Below are 17,778 nucleotides of genomic sequence, written 5' to 3'. Positions count from 1 at the left end.
CTGGGGTTGCTGCTTTTGCTGCATCTCATAAGTTTTGGTATATTGTTCCTTTTTTTGTCTCCATATTTTCTAATTTCACTTTTGATTTCTTATTTGACTCATTGGTCATTCAAAAGTGTGTTGTTTCATTTCCATAAATCACAGGTTTTAAGAGAAAAAAGCCTTAGAATGTCCTTGAGGCATTAATATATTTTTTTAATCCTGTGTTTGCTAGAACACAGGCAGTGCCATGGCAGACCAAAATTCAAACGTTTGGTTAGAAAAATGTGTGATACATGTTGGAGTAAATAGGAGAAGGAGAAACATGAGACTGTCTGAATGGCTATTACAAAGTGACTATTAGGGAAGGAACGGATAAGTGCCTTTTTTGTATACCTCAGAAAATCTTGAAGTCACCAGACACGTCATGACTGTGTGGCTAAAGAGAAAAGGAAACACATCAGTTGCCAGCCCAGGTGTCTCATCCACAGGGGTTGAATGAGGACATTTGGAATTAGGCCAAAGAATCTTTAGAATCTCTCCTTGACTTTGTCTATCCTCCTGGGCCCCATGTGAAATAGCTGCTTCAGTTTACAGTGATATTGATGCTATTGACAAAGACAGTAGTCTGAAGAAGACTTTTCACCAACTGTCTTACTATCAGTTCTCTAATTGCTTTCATGGCTCTGATTTAGTTATTTCTTGAATGGATCTAGGCAGCTTATCCGATGTCCTACAACAAATTCTAGCCCTGGTGAATTAGCCTTCTTCAAGGGCAGCTGTTGTCTCCAGTTAATATCTAGGACACAGGTTCTCAAATTTAAGATTGCATGTGAATCACTTCAAGTCTTAATTGAAATAGATTTCTGGGTGCTACCAGAGATTATGATTTAGTAGGTCTAGGGTAGGACCTGAGAATTTACATTTTTCACGTGTTCCTACGTGATATTGATGCTGATGCTATTGGTTCAGGGACCACGATTTGAGAACCACTGGTCTTCAGAAATTAAAGAATTTAAGTCATGTAGGCAGATAAATGGTATGCTCAAATATTGCATTAAGGTTAAGATTAAGGAGTTAGAAGCAGCTTGTGCTATCAGGTATAAAAGCTTGGCTGGCTATTCAGCCATAGTAAAGTCAGTATAGTCCAGAGATAATATTTTCGATGACTTAAAGGGAAAAACTTGCTAAGTTTAAATCATCTAGTCTTTTCAAGTGGAAATAGCTTATTTGCCTGATTAATTGATATAATTTCCATGTTTCTTTTCAAGAGACCTTTCATGGAAATCGAATTCTGTGCTCATCCAGTTTTCAGCATTTATGAAACTATTTGTCAAATGATGGATGCTGTTTCTAGATAATCTGATTAGCCTGAAATGAGGACTTTTGCTGAGTACAGTCTTATAGAAAACTGTGGCAATGCATTCTTTATCATTATAGTTACAATAAAAACACACACCTCTGAAACCTTATCAAATACAATGTCATTATTTATTCATAAAAATGCAGTGAATCCCTCCATAAGATGCCTGTTAATAAATAACAACTAAAAACTAGGAAAATAAAGCATATTGGTTATAATATCCAGTATATTCCTGATATCTGTCCTCTTTATATATATTTTCCATGGTGATTATGAAGCCTTTTTTTCTGTCAACCAAATAAGGTTAAAGTACAGCCAATTACTATCATTTTAAATTTCACATGCTTTTCATTCATCATTTTTTAAAAATTGCAAGAAGCTATTTTCAGATATAATATACTCCAGGACTTTGGAAATTGTGTGGTGTGTTCTTCCCACAGTCATAGATGCATCAGGTTATAAACATCAATGCTATTTACAATTGTTTTATTAATTCTATATCTTAATAAAGCTTTGTTGCTATGGGTATAATTTTATGCTTAGGTGCATTAACTTTCAACTTAAGCAACTTTCATTCTTAGATGAATATATAAAAGTTTCTCAGGGAGCTAGAGAAGAAGGTTAAGAAGGAGGAAATTTGGCTATTGCATAACCAGAGGTTGAACTATCTTTCTGATTATCTACAAAGAAAAAAATTAACTAGAAATTTGCCAATACAATTTACATTGCCTTTTGGAGACACAGCCGTTGGAAGCTAGCATTGCATTCTTTTTTAAAAAAATACATTTTTTATTAAATTTTTACAGAGAAGAAGGGAGAGGGATAAAGAGTTAGAAACATCGATGAGAGAGAAACATCGATCAGCTGCCTCCTGCACACCTCCTACTGGGGATGTGCCCACAACCAAGGTACATGCCCTTGACCAGAATCGAACCTGGGACCTTTCAGTCCGTAGGCCGACGCTCTATCCACTTAGCCAAACCAGGTAGGACACTAGCATTGCATTCTATTTATCCGGATGGCTTTTCTTATATATGAACAAAGACATGTGCTCCTTCTTCCATTTGTATTACTCAGTTAATACTCCTGCTATTTTATCAATACTAAAAAATAATCTTTTAAGGCAAAAATTACATCTTGGAGTAAATGGATTCTTTTTCTATCCTGTACCCAGTTTCAGTGATTTGGGGCAATTGATATATTTTCTCTGGCACTCAATTTCCTCATCTGAAATATTTTCCAGTTCCAAAATTCTATGATTCAGTTATAATAATTGTTTCATGATGGATATGTTTAAGAAAGATAGCAGCATTGTAGTCATTTTTATGCTGGGTTAGAGTGCCAAGATATATAAATTCATCCCTATTCCCTTCTAATTAAATACGGTAGCACTTGGAAACAATTGGGGCCCTGAATAAGTTATCTATTGCTGCAGAACAAGGTACCGCAAAAACAACACACATTTATTATCTTACAGTTTGAATGGGGCAGGGTTTCACCTGCTTAGGGTCCCCCAAGGCTGCATTAAAGGTGTCTGCTGCAAGGCTGTTTTTCATCTGCAGTTGGGAGTTCTTCCAACCTCATTCAGGTTGTTGCCACAATTCAGTACTTTGTCATTGTAAGACAGAGGCCCTTAGCTCATAGAGGCCTTCCCTTTTCATAGGCAATAAACAACATAGTCATCAGGCTAGCATCTCCACTGCTTCAAATCTCTCACTGCTAGATCCTCTCTTGAAAGTCTCCTCTCTCTTGAGGTTAAATTTAAGTCATCTGATTGGACCCTTGAATTACACCTGCAACATCCCTTCCCATTTGCCATAAAGGGTAACATACTGATGGGAGTGAGAGCCCATTGTCTCTGCCATATTCAATTGGTTAGATTCTTTACCTACCTGTTTTTGGCTTTTCTACTAGGATCTTTTCTCTCTCACTTGGAATTGGAAATATCATAAGCCTCACAATGTATCTGTCTGCAGTTCTCCCTGCTCGCTAAGTGGAGATGTTAGTTTAATATCTCAGTTGATTTAACAGCAGCCCAATGAGGAAGGTGTTGCTGGCATCTGCATCTCCCTTTGACAAACAAGCATATAAGGCACAGACATCTGTGGTAACTTGCTTAATAACGCGTAGATTCCAAATGACAATTCCAAGTTAAGTTTTCTGCCTCCTTGTTCGATGAAATTTGCACTACACTTACGCTAGGTTTGTTTAAAGAAATTCAGATGTGTCGCTGTTCTCTTTTCTCTGCTGTGGTTGTTATTGATGATCTGTGCATCTCATTTCCATTGGTGTTTCGTACACCGAGACTCGAGTGCAGATTGTGGAGGAGAAGACAGAAATCAAGGCGAGGGAACAAAGGAAACCAGACCAAGTGAAGCAGAGCACAGGGAATTTTTATTTGGAAAAGTACCTACACATATTTTTCACTCCCTCAGAGGTGGGCTAAAGCTAAGAACAATGAATTGTCTATGCCATCTGCTTCTCTTAAAATTAAATCCCTCCATTGTAAGGACTATAAGATAGTGTTTTTCAATATTGAGCATTTTAGGGAGGTTTAACTGTCAGTGAAACATATTAATGTCATCTACTTTTGGTAAATGGAGATTGAACAACTTACTGAGTATACCCCATGTGGAGGTACACATAATCACCCCTCCCCCACACACACCCAGCCATTAATATCTTTCTTGTGAAATGTTTATGACTGTAATTGCTGTTCTGATTATATATTGTGTGAACTTGAAGCACGTTATTATACTGGGCAGCTAATGGAATTTAGCACAGAAATAGGTATTCTGGAAAAGACTTGAGTTTTGAATTGTATTCTTCCCTGAGTTTGCAGTGCATTTCATGGCTCATCTACCTCACAGTGTGCTTGTAGCTTATGGATTAAAATCTTTCTGCTGAATAGTAAACAGCAGAGTCAATTTAGTCATTCCTTAGCTTGCTTATCTCAGTTCTCTCATCACTCATTCAAAATGTCAAAAATAAACTCTTGATTACTGTTGATTCACCTTTATGAGTACTGAGAAAGGGGGAAGTTTGTCATCTGTCAACACTTCAATTGGATGTATTGGGCCGGGGGGGGGGGGGGCTGGGAGTGTGATCTCCTAAGGATGGGCATTGTGTACCTTGAAAATAAAGGGGGTCTGTTAGTTCATTGTTCTTTTATTAGTCCAGGAGGCCCACAGGCCTTTGTGGACCCCAATACCCTTTCCATTGTGGGATGAGCTTTGAAGTGAGAGAACCAAAATTTTCCTTCTTTTGCTTTTCTAAAGATGTTATAAAGTAGAATGTAAAGGTTATATAGTATAGCATTTGCAGCAAACAAAACGATTTCAGTGGTTGCTTACATTTCTGAATAACTAGAAACCTTTTACTTGTATAGGGTAAAATTTGATGCTAAGGACACTTATTAGGAGTTGGTGGCTCTTGTCATTCTATAGTTTTTCTTCAATTAAATCAAATTAAACTGAAATTGGGCATGCTTTTATATTCAGTAGGCATAATATTTTTATTTGACAGTTCTATTATACACAAATAAATGACAGTTATAGGTTCTTCATACAACATAATATAACATACAAGTAGCATCAGCATCACCTGAGAGCTTATTAGAAATGCAGGTTCTCAGGCTGCCAAGTCCCGTTGAACCAGAAACTGGTGGATTGTGCCAGCCAATGTGTATTTTAAGTCTTCCAGGTGACTGTAACGCAAGCTAAGGTTTGAGAAGTATGATCAAACTCATTTTATAGATGATAAAACTGATGCTGGGCATGGTATGATGACTGGCTGAATCATTCACTAGGTAATTTTAGGGCCCTTATTCAGACCCCTATTTTTCCTTAAAATCACATGACCTCTGTTTCTTAAACTGGAAAACAGTAATTCGTAAATGAATTGAAAAAGGGACCATTACCCTGCTTTCTAATAGCGAGAGTGGTTTGTTTAAACTGTTAGCACAAGAAAATTAACCTAGAAAAAGTTTTAATGACACAAGTAACAGTTTTGTGGTCCTGTGCATTGGGCTTCTCATTTTCTTTTTAGTGGAGGAGAGAATAGGATGCAGTTAAACCCCAGAGAGGTGGCTGCTTCATGTTAATAGAAGTGGGAGACACTATTTTAATCATCACTTTCTAGCCCAACGAGTCCACGGGCAGATTTTCCACCCGGGTCTTTCCCATGCTACATTACCCACATTGATAGTGCCCCGTGGAGGTTTTCCTGCACACACAGTGTTATATGCTGGCGAGAGTTTCTCAGTCTTTGTGATATTGAAATGAATCCCTCGGGCAGCTGGCATTAACTACCCCTCTGTGACTTGGGGAATGAGCATTTCCTCTTGAGCAGAAAATAGAAAACAGCGTTCATTATGTGTAGTATAAAAGACTGTATAATGATGCCTGCTAAGATCTAGTTCCATGTGAACTCAATTTGGGCTTTGTGTGTATAAACAAACAAGTAAAATTTACGTCTATTGTTTGCTCAACTGGGAAGCATTTTCTTGAATAGAAAATGTTGCTATAAAATTAGAAAAATGCATTGTGTATGTGTGTGTGTGTTTTTGCCTATATGTAAAACATCATGCAACATATATGAAAAGTGCATTAAACATAAACGTCAGCATTTTATGAATAATTATAAAGAGAACACACAGTTAACAACCACTGAGTCTAGGAGTGATTGTGCTAACTCTCCAGGCACCTAGGCTGTGTATCCTGAATGACTTGTAACCTCTCTGTATGTGTACCTGCTCTTTCCTCTCCTTGGACATCTCCACCCCCAAACACACAGAATTGTAAGGCTGCAAAATTTCTTCTAATTCTTACAGATTGGCTGAAAAGATGCCATAGCCCTTCATGTCCCATGTCTGCAGGACACTTTGAGATGTCTCCTTTAGAGTATAAGAATTGGTTTTTTGCATGGGCATCTCAACACAGGTATCAGCTCTTTGTGTGTGTGTGTGTGTGTGTGTGTGTGTGTGTGTGTGAGAGAGAGAGAGAGAGAGAGAGAGAGAGAGAGAGAGAGAGAGAGATTTCTCAATATCTAGCCTGAACCTGACATACTGCAGCATTCAGTTGGTTTGAGGGACCAGTCCCTCAAACCCACATCTCCATAATGCACTATCACCACTTCCTCATGTCTGAGGACTTTATTATACATTTGCTTAAGTGAAGGCTTGAGTCCGGTGGTTGATACTCTTGTTTTCTAACATTTATAAGGTGATCTTTAATATTGTGGATGGTGTGGCCTTAGGGGAACCATGGCACTGGTTACTTTATCCTGCAAATGCCTTGCTGGCTTGTTGCCTGTCACACCTCAGGGTTTGGGAGGATTCCCACAAAATCACACACAATGGGGAATGGGTTAAAGAATTAAAAAAAAATGGGGAAAAGCAGACTAGATCAGGATGAGCAAAAGAAGAGAGGGCACTGGTTCTTGTCCTCCCTTCAGCCCACTGAGAGGAGTGCTATAGCATCTCTCTGTGTCATCTCCTATGACTTCTCTCCACATGTTCAGGGCCCCAGCAATGGAATACTGAATGTTGCCCAGGCCAGTCGCCTTTTGTGCTGCCATTATGCCTTTCCTCTTACTGTTTCTTACTTCTGGATGTCTCTGTTTTTCTCCTCCTCCCTACCCCTTTCGCCTGCAGTGTTCTCCTTCTCTAAGTGTTTATAAAGGTCATGGGTACATCAAGGTTCCACTCAAACTTCTGGTGCTTTCTTTTCTGGATCTTTGCTGATGTTGTACCCTCCAACTGGAATAAGACCCCTCTCTCCCCACCTCCCTTCTCCATGCTCAGTCACTCCTCCAGGGACTTTTCTCTGAGCTAATAGGGGAAAACTCTTTGCTCTGCTGACCCTCCATAGCAGTTAACTTTAAATTTGACATTGACACTTTCTCCTTGGTCTTCAGCAAATGCATTTCTTAGTCTTCTATTTGATGGCAAGTCCATCCAGAGAAGCAACCATCTATTATGTCTTGTACTTTAGAGTAACTTGCATATTTTAGGTCTTCAAAAATGTATAATAAATAAAGGAAAAGATCAAGGTATAAGGTATGTGTGCAAAAGGCTTGAGTAGGGGTGGCTCGGGGAGGCAGATTCATCTCGTTTACCTTGGCCAAGTGAGCTGGGAGAAGCATCATCTTCTACCCTTTCCCCCTCATCCCTCACCCCACTCACATGGCCTCACTTTCACCCAGACTGACTCTTAGGATTATTTTTCAACGGGAAAACAGGAAGGCCGGATTCATCAGGACTCAGGAATGCCTTGTACCATGGACTAAGGGCCCACATCACACATCATTATACCCACAAAATTTATTAGAATATAGTATATTAACCTGAGTAGTTAGAAGTTTGCTATCTTTTTGTTTCCATTACAATTCAATAAATTACTAGTATAAGAGAAAAAATATCCCAGCTGCTGAGAAACCGTCAGGCAGGTCTCACGATATTATTTTTTTAAAGTGATGTAAATGAAAAGAGATCAAACAAAGAAAAGAAAACAAAGGGATCTATGTGGATGCTTAACAGTTTCACATTTTTGCCTTCCAGGAGACGGAGCTGTTAGATCTCAGCCTTGTCAAGGATGCCAGATGTGGGAAGCACGCCAAAGCTCCCAAGGTAGGAAGCGGAGCACTGTGCCCGCACCAGATGCCGCCTTGATTATTTAGCTGTGTCACTGTGTCAATTAATTGCCCCAATTAAAAGTTTCTCTGTTGTCGATGTTGTAAAACACAATAAAGCAGCTGATCGTTCCAGAGGCCATGCCCTCAACACTTCCACTTTTCTTAAAAGACAGAAACAGCCTAAGCCGGTTTGGCTCGGTGGATAGAGCGTCGGCCTGCGGACTCAAGGGTCCCAGGTTCGATTCCGGTCAAGGGCATGTACCTTGGTTGCGGGCACATCCCCAGTAGGAGGTGTGCAAGAGGCAGCTGATCGATGTTTCTCTCTCATCGATGTTTCTAACTCTCTATCCCTCTCTCTTCCTCTCTGTAAAAAAAAATCAATAAATAAAAAAAAAAAGACAGAAACATTGAGCAAATATATAGGCAGTTGGATATAGGGGCTTTTCTTTATTTTTGTTTGAATAAAATAACAATGCTAAAGTTACTGAGCAATTCTAAATAGCTAAAATGTATTTGAAATTACCTGCAAAATTTCTTGTACCTCATAAGCATAAGTAATAGTATCTTTGACACAGGATAAACAAGACCTGGTACCTCAAATGCTTTGCAATTGAAATCATTTCATTGGTTGAGCCCAAAGGGTGTATGAGTTCTTTCTGCACAGTTACTAGTGAAGACCGGCAGACTTGGGAGCAGTGGTGTGGAATGTCAGTCTGTTTTGGTGTGAAAAACTTACTGGAGGAATATTCAATGCAGTGTTTGCACTTTATTTTTTGAAGATTGTTTAAACATGCTGAATAAGGGACGTAACATTTTTTAATATAGATTATCTGGTAGGGTATAGTATGATATGTTGACTTACTATTGAATTGGGGTATTACTGGTTAACAAAATTATACAGGTTTTGGGTGCACAGTACTACAACACATCATCTTTACACTGTATTGTGTGTTCACCACCCCAAGTAAAGCTTCCATCCATCACCATTCATCCCCCCTAAAGGCAATTTTAGTTCATTAAATACTTCTTTTCTAGCACAGAGAGTATTGGCAAATAGGGAAGTACAGGTGCCATTCAGTAGCTTTTGCCTCTTTCATGGAAATTGACATAAAACTAGCAATTTTCCATTTGAGTATCTGCCTGCAACTTTTGTTTTATTCTTTAAAAGTCAAAATAGCTTCTTTGAAATCATTATTTTATCTTATGTTATTTTATCTCTGGCGATGCAGGAAGACAAAAAAGTCACCTGTAATTATTATTCTTCAGATACATAACAGTGCAGCCTTTACTTGCAAATTTTGCCATAGGGTAAGAACCCAAATACTGCTTTCATTACTGAAAGGGGTTAACAATTATCTACAGGAAAATGTGAGAAAGAAAAAGAAGGAAAAATCAAAGTTATTTTCAAGAAAGTTACTATTGGTGTTTCATGTGAAAGCAGTATATTACTTACATTCATCTCAGTAATATCATGGAATTTCAGTAGTTTAGTTTTTCAATTTTGCAACATTAATGGTTTGTTGATGATTCAAAATTGTTCACAGTTTGTAGTGCAGGGAAGAATATTTTTTTCTTCTTCTCCCAACAATATTTCAGCCAAGTTTCTTGTAAGCCTGTTAGAGTTATATTGGTAACATTGTAATAAAGTTTGCCTTTTAATTCAAGTTTATTGGCCTGACTTGAAATTTCATTCTCAATATTTGTTAAAGACGGTTGCCTACACTTTATTCCCCTCCTCATAGCCCCAGGCATCATGAGTCCAAGTCAGTTCCTCAGCCACATGAGAGTTTCTCAGGCTTGAGTCTTTTTAATTGCAGCCCCCAGCCTGCCTACCGGTTGTGCTTCATGTATGGATGCGATTTGATAAATGGCTATGGAATGATGACAAATGAGCAGAGCTGTGCTCAGCTGATAAACTGCTATTAGATCCTAAAATACGTCTCTTGAGGACAGTCTTAGACACTCGGAATACTCTGGCTTTTGCTGCTTTTCCACCAAAGATTGCTTTCTCTGTGGATTTTCCATGTTCTTGGCTCTTCCCCCTTTCGATTTCTTGCTGGTTTTCAAGAACCTCAATCGACTGTCATATTTTCCAAGCTGGGTTCTGTGGCATATTATGTGTGACCTTCCTGAATCTCAGATTTCTTCCTCATTGGTTAAGTCACGATACTATTACTAATAATAATGATGATGATGATGATAGATGAGTATTTTATATCATTGCTATAAGAATTAAATGAAATAATTCACTAGCAAACCTTTAGCAGAGGAGTTCTTAAATTTATCTGCTCCTGGAACGATCTGGAAAACTTTAAAAAAATGTTGATGCCTGTTCTCCACCCCAAGACATTCTGGTGGTAGAAGAATTTAATTGATATGTGTGGCACGCGCATCAGTTTTGAAAAGTAAATTTGCAGCAACATTTGAGCACCACTGCCTTAACTTATTGCTACTATATAATAAATCCTCACTAAATATTAACCACTCTTGTTGGTATTATTGTCATTATTTTTGTATATATTATTATTAAAAGCTTCATGTTGGATTTGCATTTGGTTTTCATTTTGCTCACTTCACTTGGAAAAGTTTGTTATAAAGAGAAATTGGATCAGGGGCTTGGCTGAAAGGGGTTTTATGGATTGACGGGGAAGAAATAAGCTGCTAATCATATCAGTTAAAAAAATCTTTAAGTTGTAAAAGAAAACCCCAGCTCAACTGGATAAATAAAAACAGAATTTATTAAAAATGATTGGAATGTATTGAAAACTTCAGTGGGAGTGCTGGGTTTAGGTGAAGTCTCATTTAGCTGCTCAAAACATGTCATGAAAGTAGACATGACTAATCTGGCATCCAACGTGCTGGAAAGGATGCCTTCTAGCCTGGGGATCCTCGTAGGGGCGGGGGGGGGGGGGTTGGGGGGGGCACTCTGGCAGATCCTGGCTTCCCCAGCAGCATTTCTATAAGGCAGGGACCAAAGAGAGAGGAGCTCCCTCTGGAGTATTCCAGAATGATTGCAGTATAACCAACTCATAGAAGGAGGTGCAAGGCCCAGAGGAGGAAAACTAAGTAAGAGACCATGGAGTTGACTAGAAGGAAAGCAGCGGGGCTGGCAGCGGAGAATTAGAAAGCATAAAGGCATCAGTATGGAGTGAGAAAAGCTTAGAAAATTAGGGCGGAAAGGCAATGCAAAGGAAGACAGATTGCCCAGAAGACTTTCTGTGGGGGCTCATAGACCATAAAAGAAGACCATTTGTGGAGCAGAAATTATTTATCAAAAGACCCAGGCACCTCGCAAATATTTATCTACGCATTTGTGTTATTTTTGTTTTTCACAGCTTCTTATTATATAAAAATTCATGATCTAGTTGAGATGAACTGTTTTCTATGCCTGCTGTGATCTGAAGTAACATTTGTTAAGAAGTGGAAAAGCTTTCTATGCGTTACTCAGTTAATGGGTTTTAAATGTCAACTCCCAACACAATACATACAACTCCAGACAGGATTTTCTCTATACAGCCTTTGTTCACGTTACCAATTTTGAAATTTCTCAAATTTTAAAAAAAAAAGATCGGTTGGGAGATTTTTATCCAAATGTAAAAGCTAAATGTTAAAGACATCTAACTTGTCTTTTGAAATCTAACATGTATTTTTTATGTTTCCTTTCATGCTCTCACTCTTTCTGCCTCCCTGTCAGGCTGATGAGGGACAGGTAGAGGTCAAGGTGCTATTGTAATACATCTTGTCTATGCTATAGATCAGCGATTTTCAACCTTTTTCATCTCATGGCACACACAAACTAATTACCAAAATTCTGCAGCACACCCAAAGATACATTATGGTTGTTTTTTTATCCAATCTGAAAAAAATGTAGAATTTTGATTCATTCACATCACACGGCTATTGCTACATTGGCTGCTGTCATGTTTTTTATTTGACAATCTAAGGGAAAAGAGCTCAGTGACCCTGACTAAATAGTCAGGTATTGCATGCTTTAAAAATTCATGTGGCACACCGGTTAAGAATCAGTGGTGTAAACACATGCTCTCTAGACCTTCATTTCAAAAGGATCTTTGCTGTTTAAAAAGAGAGTCTATCACTATGGTTTCTGATCTACTAATGGTTCCTGACCCTGCAGATCAATTTAGTGGCTCATGTGCAGAACTAATCAAATGGAATATGCCTGACTAGAATGAAAAATACCAGTGTCTTATGCAGAGCAAGGTGTTTTGTGAAACTTTTTTTTCATGTGTGTGTTCTGGGTCACAGCACAAAGTGTATTGTTTTGCTATCGCCCATGTCAGAAAGGTTTCAGAAACTCTGCAGGCAAAGGTAGTTCCTTTATCCTCAGGATTCTTAGGAAGTATTTCAACCCAAGATGTATTGAAAAGTAAATGGGAATGGAAAAGGCTAGATATGGGCTCAGTGTCAGCTCTGCCATGAAGGAGCTTATGAAAGTTGCTCTTTCATTTTGTGCCTCTACTTCCTCATCTATGAAATTGGGGATGGGGGGGCGGTACATGATGGTAGGTATATGCGTTCTGTTGACGCTTCGTTCCAACTAAAATGAGAAGTTAATCAAGTCAAGGCACTCCATCTTACAGATTATAAAATTCATGTCCAGCAGGTTTACCTTAGTCTTAGCAAAGCAGGTGAACTTAAAAAATTGGGTCACATTCTAAGCAAGGTAAGGAGCTATGCAAACAAAAAGAAAAGAAAGGACAAAAGGCTCCTTGAAAGCAATTCTAGGGTGGCTTAGAGGCTCTTCCAGTTTTTAGTACATGAAACTAAATGCTGCTGACATTCAGCTCTCAATGCACGCAGCAGTATCATTGAAGGTTAGTTCTGTAGTTTTACTTTCAAACTGTGTTTGGACAAAGAAAACTGCTCCATATGCTTAGCTGACAATTAACCAGTGCATTCTATTGGTAAAGGACAGCTTCTTTCAGATGTGTGATGTTCCTTTGAATACAGGTTCCTTGTAAATATCCAGGTCACAGTTAAATTCGAGGTGGCATATAGTGTCACCAGAATCACATAAGATAGGTTAGAGTAAAATGAAATCTTAAAAAATGATCAGGTTCTGTTTTCCTAAGTCCTATACGGAAATGATGGCTGTTCATTCTTTATTGATCTGACAAAGGGCCAGGCACTGTTCTGGGCACAGGGAAAATACCAATGAACAAAAAGGACACACAGCTCTGCTCTCATATAACATTCTATTTTGGATTGGGGGTGAGCTGGCAAACTGGCTTTCAAAAAAAAATACACAAAAACGAAAGAAAAGAAATAAATCACTGATTTCTTGTGTTTCCTAATTCCTTTGGGTAAATATTCTTAACCTATAGGATTGAACCACACTGAACACAGAGTTGGAAAGCAGTGTATACCACAGTGTCTACCCTGTGAACAGGCTCTGGCACCTATCTGGGTGGGGGAAACAGATAACAGGTAAGTCCCACTGAGAGGAATAAAGCAGGACAGACACACACGATTGACCATGAGTCGTGAAGAGGCTTGCTGTTTTGTAGAGCCATATGGAGTAAGTTCTCTTGGCGAGGTGAGGTCATGTAAGTAGAAATACGAATTAAGGGAAGGAGGGGCATCCCAGGCAGAAGGCGTTGTAAGAGCAAAGGCTCTGAGGTAGGAACATGCCTGGCATATTTGAGGAATAGCAAGGAGGCCAGTGTGCTACAGTGGAGTTCAAGACAGAAAGAATGATGAATTCAGAGAGGGGGCCAGGGGCCGCATTATTTTGTGCTTCATAAGCCATGCTAATGAGTTGGGCTTTTCTCTAGGGAAATGGGAAGGAAATTGAAGTTTCTGAGCAGAGGAGAAACAAGATCTGACTTTAGCTTTTAAAAGCATCACTGGCCAGTGTTGAGGGTAGACCACAGAGGACACAGGAAGCATCAGAGAGACCAACTAAATGGCTTTTACAAATATCCTGAGGAGTGATGATGACGAAGAGGTGTAGAGACACATGTGAGAATTTGAATATGTTTTGAGAGTTGAACGACAGCCTTTGTTAATGCATTGATGTAAGGCATGAGAAAAAGTAAGGATTAAAGGACAGCTCTCATTCTTTTGACCTGGGAAGGTGGGAAAATTGAGTTGCCATGTTCTGAGACGGGAAGGAATAAGCACCCTTACACAGAAAAATCTAGTTTGGTTTTTCGATATTTAAAGTTTGAGATGCCTAATTAGACTTGACCTGATGATGTCATGTTTGGATGTACAAATATGAAACTCAGGGGAAATATTGGCCACTTAAAACTCAAAGCCAAGTGAGGTCTCCTAAGGTACAGAAGAAAGAGGTTTGAGTCTGAACCCTGTCACTTCCATTTAGACTTTGAGGAGATGAGGAGGAACCAGTAAAAGAGTTTGAGAATGGAATATACCCAAAGACTTGGAAGCAGGAACCTCAAACAGATACTTGTGGTACACCAGTATTCATAGCACATTACTCAGAATAGCTAAAAGGTACCAACAACTTAAACACCCATCATTAATGGATATACAAAGTATACTATATACATACAATGGAATATTATCCAGCCTTAAAATTGAAATGAAATGTTGATGCAAACTGTAATATGGATAAACTTTGAAGACAGTATGCAAGAGAAATAAGCTACACACAAAATGACAAATATCCTGCAAATCCCCTTATATGAGATACCTAGAAGAGTAAATTCATGGAGCCAGAAAATAGAATGACAGATTCCACGGGCTGGGGAGGGAGAATGGGAAGTTGTTGTTTGATAGGTACAGACTTTCAGGATTAAAAAAGGATTAAAAAATTCAAAAGGTGGTGATGGTTGCACAACACAAAAAGGTAAATTTACCTAATGTCACTAAACTGTACACTTGACAATTATTGAAATGGCCAATTTTATGGCATGTATATTTTACCACAATTAAAAAGAAGGAAGCAAGTGAGAATGATAGCTTATGAGAAGGGATACGAAGCAGGAGAGAGCATATCCTGGTCACATGAAAAAAAAAATTGCAAGAAGGAGGAAATAGTCATTTTGGTAAAAAGGTAGAATTTCCTTCTTGCCTTTTTTTTCTTTTCACTTTGGCATTCCTGTAATTTTACTGATGATACCATTTTATACATGCTTTAAATTTTCCCCATGGATCCTCAGCATTTCCTGTTAATATTCAAAATGGGTTATTTATTTAAGGGTTGTCAAATCTCAAATAGCTCCTCATAGAATCTGGATGCCAATATATAAATCTCATAATGAGCTGTTATTTGGACGTTATACAACAGCAGTTTCAATTAATCATCCATGAGGCCTGGAGTTGAAATGAGTGCTTTATTTATTGTCCCCTTTTCTGATCATACGCTATCTCCCTGATTCTGAACACATTTCACCATTATGGGAATCTGCAGTCATAAAATTTGATGTAGATGTTTGAGATTTAGGAAAGAAGAAGAAAATCCTTTACACAGCAAAATAAAGGTTTCTATATTTTTCACTCAATTGCTAAAGAGATCTGCCTTTGGTCTATATTGTTGGTTTCAACTAGTTCTTAATTTACCTGACATGGTGCAATAGTTGTGTTTTGGGTCTTTTTTAATTTTTAATTTTGTCATTTCAAATGTGTATTTATTTACATCTTTGCTAGATGGAGAAAATAGGGCTAAAAAATCACAGAATTATCTCTGTGTGTATAATGGTTTTGACAGCTAGCTATTCACATTTATTTCCAGATGTAAATTATATGGCATAGTTCTTTTTTTATGTTCCTTAAATTCCATAGATGTCAGTGGTTTCCTTGGAAACAAAAACCCTTATACAACTAGTCAGAGATTTGATAGCAGAAATATCAGGTTGTGGAGGGGGCAAGGAATGGTTCCCTTGAATATTTGCCTTTAAATCTCTTCTGCCTTATCTACCTGCCCCTAACCCTCTTGGCCATTCAGTAGTGGACAAGAGAAAAAATTTAAAGCTACCATTAAAATATAGCATATCTTCTCTAGTGGTTAAAAGCTTTTTACCTTTTTAAAGCAATCGAGAATAGGCTATCTTTTTGTGATGCTAGTAAACATTCCCAAATTTGAGAAGAGATTGATATGTCTTTTATCAACAATTAAATTTGAGCAGTTGCTCAGTATATATGTGTGTCCATCTGTAAAAGACAAGGAACTGAACACATGCGTGGGTGAATAAAGAGTCTATGCTTTGTATAATAGCAAGCATCTGTCTTAGTACCCTACTTGTCAAAGAGTTCAAAAGGCCCCTGAAGGGTGGTGGAGAGGGAATGGGGAGGCCTCAGTTCTGTCAAAGGGAATAGTGGGTGAAAGACACAGCAGCCAAGAGCACTCTCATTGTTGGCCAGAGTGGACCCCTTGTTGAAGACAGGATTAGAAGGTTGTGGCTCATGTGACCAGTGCTTCTGTCTAGTATAATTTGCATCTACATCTAATTCTACATGCAATGGTACACAGTTGTACTTTGGAAACATTTTGCAATTAATTCTTTGAAATGCAATAATATGCCACCTTGTGGAGATATCTGATATTCGTTTCTTGGATTAATTCTACCTAGTGGACTGCTCTCTAAGCCAGGGTTTTCAATCTTGGGTTCTATGCAACACAGAAGTATGAGAAGCACTTGGGGAGCTTTTAAAATCTCAGTGTCCAGACCACACCCAGATCCATTAAATCAAAATGTTTAGTGTGGGGCTCAAGCACCAATATTTTCTTTAAAGCTCCCCGGAGAGCCCTGTAGTCAGCCAAGTTTGAGAACCATTATTCTAAGTAAAGAGAGAACCACTTAAATGGAGGCTGGAAGTCTGAGATCAGGGCATCCGCAGGGTTCTTCTGAGGCCTCTCTTTTTGGCTTGTACATGGTCATCTTCTCCTTTTGTTTCCACATATTCCACCTTCTGTACCTATCAGTGTCCTAATTTCCTCTTCCTATGAGGGCATCTGTTACATTGGATTAGAGCCCACTCTAATGACCTCCTTTTAAATTAATTACCACTTTAAAGACCTTGTCCCCAAATACAGTCACATTCTGAAGGACGGGATTAGGTCTTCAGCGTATGAATTTAGCGGCGAAACATCGAGTCCAAAAGAGTATCTCCTCATTACATTATAAAACCAAGTTTATGATTTACTTTTCTAAATGAATAGCATTGTAGGATTGTTTCACAATTGATGTAATATAGATAAGTTGACTTTTTCTTTATTTTATAATCAATATGATTGTCAAAGTGGATAGAAGTGTGTAGTGGGAATCATTTTCAGAAGTAAACATTATTGTTTTGTTCAGAATGCCTCTATTGCAGAAAGGGTTTTTTCTCTTATTATCAGCACATGCATACTACTCGGGAGCACCCAATATGTGTCTTTATGCATTATAAGTGCCTACGGGCTTATAGACATCAAGCACAATTTGCCAAGCCTCAAAGCCAATAATTGGCTATATAACTCAGCCAGTTATTCCACATCTCTCAGACAGTTTCCAATCTGCATTTTGGAAACAATCTCCATGTTTGTTTATCTGGTTGCTGTAAGGACTCAATGATAAAATGCATGTAGTTCTGATATTTAAAACTACCGGAGGAAATCTGTTTTTTTATGTATTAACTGTAGAAAAAGAAACTTGAAGCACATTTATCTTTGCAGCCAAATACCTGCCCTCAGAGGACCATTATAGCAACCCATTCTACTGAGACTTACAGTTCTTATTTAGAAATCTGTCCAGATTTGCAGTTGAGTACATTTTCCCCACAATCAAAATAATTTTAGAGCAATTTACTTTTAGTAAGAAAGCTTGACATGTTTT

The 17,778-nt window shown here is 38.4% G+C and overlaps 1 protein-coding gene across 2 annotated transcripts in view; it reads left to right on the top strand.

The window, feature by feature from the left end:
• PLCB1 (phospholipase C beta 1) overlaps positions 1–17,778 on the top strand; it is a 630,635-nt gene that overhangs the window by 210,575 nt on the left and 402,282 nt on the right. For both annotated transcript variants that reach the window (XM_079784121.1, XM_079784122.1), the window contains exon 3: positions 7,902–7,970. In XM_079784121.1, the coding sequence (XP_079640247.1) occupies positions 7,902–7,970 (69 nt within the window). The remainder of the gene's footprint in view (positions 1–7,901; positions 7,971–17,778) is intronic.

Source organism: Cnephaeus nilssonii (genome assembly GCF_951640355.1).
Source record: "Cnephaeus nilssonii genome assembly, chromosome: 11".
In the NCBI taxonomy this organism is placed as follows: Eukaryota; Metazoa; Chordata; class Mammalia; order Chiroptera; family Vespertilionidae; genus Cnephaeus; species Cnephaeus nilssonii.
This window is presented reverse-complemented; position numbering and strand designations above follow the sequence as displayed.